The sequence below is a fragment of the Rana temporaria genome, chromosome 13 (assembly GCF_905171775.1).
Source record: "Rana temporaria chromosome 13, aRanTem1.1, whole genome shotgun sequence".
Taxonomy (NCBI): domain Eukaryota; kingdom Metazoa; phylum Chordata; class Amphibia; order Anura; family Ranidae; genus Rana; species Rana temporaria.
This window is the reverse complement of record NC_053501.1, coordinates 118,280,039-118,286,038: the sequence shown is the minus strand read 5'-3', so window position 1 is coordinate 118,286,038 and position 6,000 is coordinate 118,280,039. Positions and strand designations below refer to the sequence as shown.

Here is a 6,000-nt window from a genome sequence, read left to right as displayed (position 1 = left end):
ATTCCGGCGTTGGCAGTGGAGATGCCCGGCACGGCCGACATCTCCGGGCTGAACCTGCAGTTTGGCGCTTTGCAGTTTGGATCGGAGCCGGTGTTACAGGAATACGAATCTTCTGCCACTACGAATGCTACAGTGAGCCAATCGCAGAACAGCTTGTATACCAGCCCGGCAAGGTACGTGACGATTACATCCTTCCGTTACCTAGTTTTCTTTATAACGTCATTTTCTGTCTACGTTCGATTTTACCATCGTCTTCAAACCATGCCAGAAAGGTCTCCGCCAAAAGGTGGACAAACCAGGACTCCGAAATTATAGATCTAATGGCGCAGTAAGATGTAGCCGTTGCTAAGCCAGGCTTCTAGCTTGTCACCTAAAAAAGACGTCATGTCTGACGAAACACGTTTGTTGGCGATTGTAGTTCCTGAACTGGAGGGCCGTAGTTTTAAGACCTATGATTTGAGTTGGGTTCTTGGTTTGCTGGGATTGCGAGATCAAGGGGGACGCAGTGCTGTTGCACTGACGCTTACTGCCAACCGTAAAGTAAAAGCAGGCTCCTCCCACTTGGCACTCACTCTCAGCATACACAATGCGGTCACCTCGGTGCCCTCAGATACGGATCTGATATACATATGACAACACATCGATGTAGCACAACAGTAGACCCTTTCCGGCTCTCTCCGTAGCCACAAAGGGGGGACAGTTTGTGCAAAAGCAAAGCAGCGCTCGCAATTGACACCGCGGAAGCTTCTGCGGCTCTTTTTGCCGAGCGCACACACGATCGAGCGCCGTTCTCAACGTGCAGGAACGATTCTCACCTTCTCTCTTTTTCTTCGCAGTGAGTTGTCCAGCTCTGCGGTCAGCAGTCAGAGCCCGGAGTCTGCCTTCCAAGCGAGCGGCATCCCGAGCGCAAACTATACCTCACAAGGCACGTCTCAGGGGCCTTTATACGAGCAGAGGTCTACGCAAACGCGGCGGTATCCCATCTCTTCCTCCACCTCGTCCCCGCAGAAGGAACTCGGCCAATCCAAGGTGCGTCTGGGAGCTGGCTGGGGATCTGAGGGTTCCATGCCTGGCATATTTTATATTCATTTTCGATCTTTTTCCTTTTTTATAGAACGGCTTCAGCTCAACGCAACCTCCCGCCATGCAGGTCTCTGTGTCTGTAGAATGTAAGTTATTACAATTCAGGTCTTTTACATGTAAAATTGTACGTACTTGTGATCGTTTACCAAAAAAAGCGCAACTTTCTTCCTTGTCGCTGCGGTCTTCGGAGGCCCGTAGGGGGTCGCTGCGGTCTTCGGAGGCCCGTAGGGGGTCGCTGCGGTCTTCGGAGGCCCGTAGGGGGTCGCTGCGGTCTTCGGAGGCCCGTAGGGGGTCGCTGCGGTCTTCCGAAGGCCCGTAGGGTTCTCTGCGGTCTTCGGAGGCCCGTAGGGTTCTCTGCGGTCTTCGGAGGCCCGTAGGGTTCTCTGCGGTCTTCGGAGGCCCGTAGGGTTCTCTGCGGTCTTCGGAGGCCCGTAGGGGGTCGCTGCGGTCTTCCGAAGGCCCGTAGGGTTCTCTGCGGTCTTCGGAGGCCCGTAGGGTTCTCTGCGGTCTTCGGAGGCCCGTAGGGTTCTCTGCGGTCTTCGGAGGCCCGTAGGGTTCTCTGCGGTCTTCGGAGGCCCGTAGGGTTCTCTGCGGTCTTCGGAGGCCCGTAGGGTTCTCTGCGGTCTTCGGAGGCCCGTAGGGTTCTCTGCGGTCTTCGGAGGCCCGTAGGGTTCTCTGCGGTCTTCGGAGGCCCGTAGGGTTCTCTGCGGTCTTTGCCCGTGGGGGTCTCTGCGGTCTTCGGAGGCCCGTGGGGGTCGCCGCGGTCTTCCGAGGGCCGTAGGGGTCGCTTCGGTCTTCCGAGGCCGCAATGGTCGCTTCGGTCTTCCGAGGGCCGTAGGTGTCGCTTCGGTCTTCGGAGGCCCGTAGGGGTCTCTGCGGTCTTCGGAGGTCTCTGTGGTCTTCGGAGGCCCGTAGGGGTCGCTGCGATCTTCGGAGGCCGCAGTCTTGGATCACCTCTATCTAGTCTCTCCTCCCCTATGTGACCAGCCACACAAACTATAAGGTCATTTCCTGGGCTCGCCGGTGAGAACCGTAAGCCCGAGAAACACCAGAGGGAGGGGGAGTGGACCATGACTCCTGCTTCTGAAAGCGATCCAAGCGGCTAATTACCTGCTTGAATTACTTTTATGAGAAACCGTATTGCAGAATGAAAAAAAAAACAGGGTTATGGCTTCACCGAGCATCACTGTGCCGCTCTTGTTTCATTGTCCAATCAGCAGGTGGGACAAGGTGACCGAGGGAGGACCCCTTGTGTCTCGGATAGAGGAGGCCGCACACCAGTAGACCCGTTTCGACTCTCTCGTGGTCTTAATGGGGGGACAGCGTGTGCTATATTAACCAGAGTGCCAATGAGATCATCGGACTTTTATGTCAGATTATCAGTAATGGCGGATCTGTACAGAGTTGCTCACTTATCTCAGGGGAATTTTCAACCCACTCTGGTCACGTGATCCCGTGTGTCATCCAGAGGCAGCTGCAGGGGAGAGGAGAGAGAGCGATCCAACAACGGCTAGCGAAGACTGCAGCCGTGACATCGCCCAAAGCCTTCATTCGTCCGTTCCGTTGTTGGCACGCCCTCTTCCACCCTGCAACCACGCCGTCTGACACGGGAGCCGGATCACATGACCGGAGCAGATATATATCGGTTTCATACACCGGTTAGGTATGCAGAAAGGGGGAGGGGACGGGTTGAGGCTCGTTTGGTGGAAGCTGAAATATGGAGAGTGGTTTGGTTATAATTCGCCTGCATTTTTATTTACTTCTTTCAGTGTCCTCAACCCCCTCGGTGAAAGCGGATTCGTCGTCTGCACCCAGCATCTCCGCTCTTAGTGACCCCGTCTCTGCGTCGTCCTTACTGACCACGGCTGGTTCCCACTCCAGCCAGCTCAGTGGTCTGAGCCACAATGAGGAGCTGCAGAATCCCCCTGCATCCACACAGCTCAGCAGGTAGGGGGCGCCGTCTGGCAGATCCGAGAATATAATCAGTCATTGGTCTTTAGGATTAATACTTACCTGCTTTGTCCGTCTCTCTCCTGCAGTACTTTACCCTCCCAGCACCAGACGCCTGTGCCCTCCACAGTTAGAACTTCCTCGTCCGCTCCCATGGTGAGTACAGTCCTACGTCTCCTGTTCTTCTCATTCCTTCTCAGTATTGTCCTCTATACCTCCCCCTTGTTTCTTTCCTCGCCCCAAATCTCTCGCCGCACACCAGTAGACCCTTTCTGACTCTCTCTTGGTCTTAAAGGGGGGACAGCGTGTGCTATATTAACCAGAGTGCCAGTGAGATCATCTGACTTTTATGTCAGATTATCCGTTATGGCGGATCTGTACAATTTCTCACCCTCTCCTCCTTCCTCCCTTCCTTCCTTCCTTCCCTCTCCTCCTTCCTCCCTTCCCTCTCTTTCCTCCTTCCCCTCCTTCCTCCTTCCTTCCTTCCCCTCTGTCGCCCTTCCTCCCCCTTCCTTCCCCTCTGTCGCCCTTCCTTCCCCTCTGTCGCCCTTCCTCCCCCTTCCTTCCCCTCTGTCGCCCTTCCTTCCCCTCTGTCGCCCTTCCTCCCCCTTCCTTCCCCTCTGTCGCCCTTCCTCCCCCTTCCTTCCCCTCTGTCGCCCTTCCTCCCCCTTCCTTCCCCTCTGTCGCCCTTCCTCCCCCTTCCTTCCCCTCTGTCGCCCTTCCTTCCCCTCTGTCGCCCTTCCTCCCCCTTCCTTCCCCTCTGTCGCCCTTCCTCCCCCTTCCTTCCCCTCTGTCGCCCTTCCTCCCCCTTCCTTCCCCTCTGTCGCCCTTCCTCCCCCTTCCTTCCCCTCTGTCGCCCTTTGTCGCCCTTCCTTCCCCTTTGTCGCCCTTCCTTCCCCTCTGTCGCCCTTCCTTCCCCTCTGTCGCCCTTCCTCCCCCTTCCTTCCCCTCTGTCGCCCTTCCTTCCCCTCTGTCGCCCTTCCTCCCCCTTCCTTCCCCTCTGTCGCCCTTCCTTCCCCTCTGTCGCCCTTCCTTCCCCTCTGTCGCCCTTCCTCCCCCTTCCTTCCCCTCTGTCGCCCTTCCTCCCCCTTCCTTCCCCTCTGTCGCCCTTCCTCCCCCTTCCTTCCCCTCTGTCGCCCTTCCTTCCCCTCTGTCGCCCTTCCTCCCCCTTCCTTCCCCTCTGTCGCCCTTCCTCCCCCTTCCTTCCCCTCTGTCGCCCTTCCTCCCCCTTCCTTCCCCTCTGTCGCCCTTCCTCCCCCTTCCTTCCCCTCTGTCGCCCTTCCTCCCCCTTCCTTCCCCTCTGTCGCCCTTCCTCCCCCTTCCTTCCCCTTTGTCGCCCCTCTGTCGCCCTCTGTCGCCCTTCCTTCCCCTCTGTCGCCCTTCCTTCCCCTCTGTCGCCCTTCCTTCCCCTCTGTCGCCCTTCCTTCCCCTCTGTCGCCCTTCCTTCCCCTCTGTCGCCCTTCCTTCCCCTCTGTCGCCCTTCCTTCCCCTCTGTCGCCCTTCCTTCCCCTCTGTCGCCCTTCCTTCCCCTCTGTCGCCCTTCCTCCCCCTTCCTTCCCCTCTGTCGCCCTTCCTTCCCCTCTGTCGCCCTTCCTCCCCCTCTGTCGCCCTTCCTCCCCCTTCCTTCCCCTCTGTCGCCCTTCCTCCCCCTTCCTTCCCCTCTGTCGCCCTTCCTCCCCCTTCCTTCCCCTCTGTCGCCCTTCCTCCCCCTTCCTTCCCCTCTGTCGCCCTTTGTCGCCCTTCCTTCCCCTCTGTCGCCCTTCCTTCCCCTCTGTCGCCCTTCCTTCCCCTCTGTCGCCCTTCCTTCCCCTCTGTCGCCCTTCCTTCCCCTCTGTCGCCCTTCCTTCCCCTCTGTCGCCCTTCCTCCCCCTTCCTTCCCCTCTGTCGCCCTTCCTTCCCCTCTGTCGCCCTTCCTCCCCCTTCCTTCCCCTCTGTCGCCCTTCCTTCCCCTCTGTCGCCCTTCCTCCCCCTTCCTTCCCCTCTGTCGCCCTTCCTTCCCCTCTGTCGCCCTTCCTCCCCCTTCCTTCCCCTCTGTCGCCCTTCCTCCCCCTTCCTTCCCCTTCCCCCTTCCTTCCCCTTCCTTCCCCTCTGTCGCCCTTCCTTCCCCTTCCTTCCCCTTCCTCCCCCTTCCTTCCTCCCCCCCTCTGTCGCCCTTCCTCCCCCCCCTCTGTCGCCCTTCCTCCCCCCCCTCTGTCGCCCTTCCTCCCCCCCCTCTGTCGCCCTTCCTCCCCCCCCCTCTGTCGCCCTTCCTCCCCCCCCCCTCTGTCGCCCTTCCTCCCCCCCCCCCTCTGTCGCCCTTCCTCCCCCCCCTCTGTCGCCCTTCCTCCCCCCCTCTGTCGCCCTTCCTCCCCCCCCTGTCGCCCTTCCTCCCCCCCCCTGTCGCCCGCCCTCCCCCCTCTGTCGCCCTTCCTCCCCCCCCTCTGTCGCCCGCCCTCCCCCCTCTGTCGCCCTCTCCCCCTTGCCCTCCCCCCTCTGTCGCCCTCCCCCCTCTGTCGCCCTCTCCCCCTTGCCCTCGCCCCTCTGTCGCCCTCTCCCCCTTGCCCTCGCCCCTCTGTCGCCCTCTCCCCCTTGCCCTCCCCCCTCTGTCGCCCTCTCCCCCTTGCCCTCCCCCCCTCTGTTGCCCTCCCCCCTCTGTCGCCCCCTTGCCCTCCCCCCTCTGTCGCCCCCTTGCCCTCCCCCCTCTGTCGCCCTCTCCCCCTTGCCCTCCCCCCTCTGTCGCCCTCTCCCCCTTGCCCTCCCCCCTCTGTCGCCCTCTCCCCCTTGCCCTCCCCCCTCTGTCGCCCTCTCCCCCTTGCCCTCCCCCCTCTGTCGCCCTCTCCCCCTTGCCCTCGCCCCTCTGTCGCCCTCTCCCCCTTGCCCTCGCCCCTCTGTCGCCCTCTCCCCCTTGCCCTCGCCCCTCTGTCGCCCTCTCCCCCTTGCCCTCGCCCCTCTGTCGCCCTCTCCCCCTTGCCCTCGCCCCTCTGTCGC

At 60.8% G+C, this 6,000-nt stretch overlaps 1 protein-coding gene across 4 annotated transcripts in view; it reads left to right on the top strand.

Moving 5' to 3' along the window:
- The window catches only part of UBAP2L (ubiquitin associated protein 2 like), a gene marked incomplete at its 5' end in the record, with an annotated part of 31,784 nt that continues 25,784 nt past the window's right edge, over nucleotides 1-6,000 (top strand). For all 4 annotated transcript variants that reach the window (XM_040332901.1, XM_040332900.1, XM_040332899.1 and 1 more), the window contains 5 exon segments: nucleotides 1-173; nucleotides 837-1,029; nucleotides 1,115-1,169; nucleotides 2,853-3,030; nucleotides 3,123-3,189. In XM_040332901.1, the coding sequence (XP_040188835.1) occupies nucleotides 1-173; nucleotides 837-1,029; nucleotides 1,115-1,169; nucleotides 2,853-3,030; nucleotides 3,123-3,189 (666 nt within the window).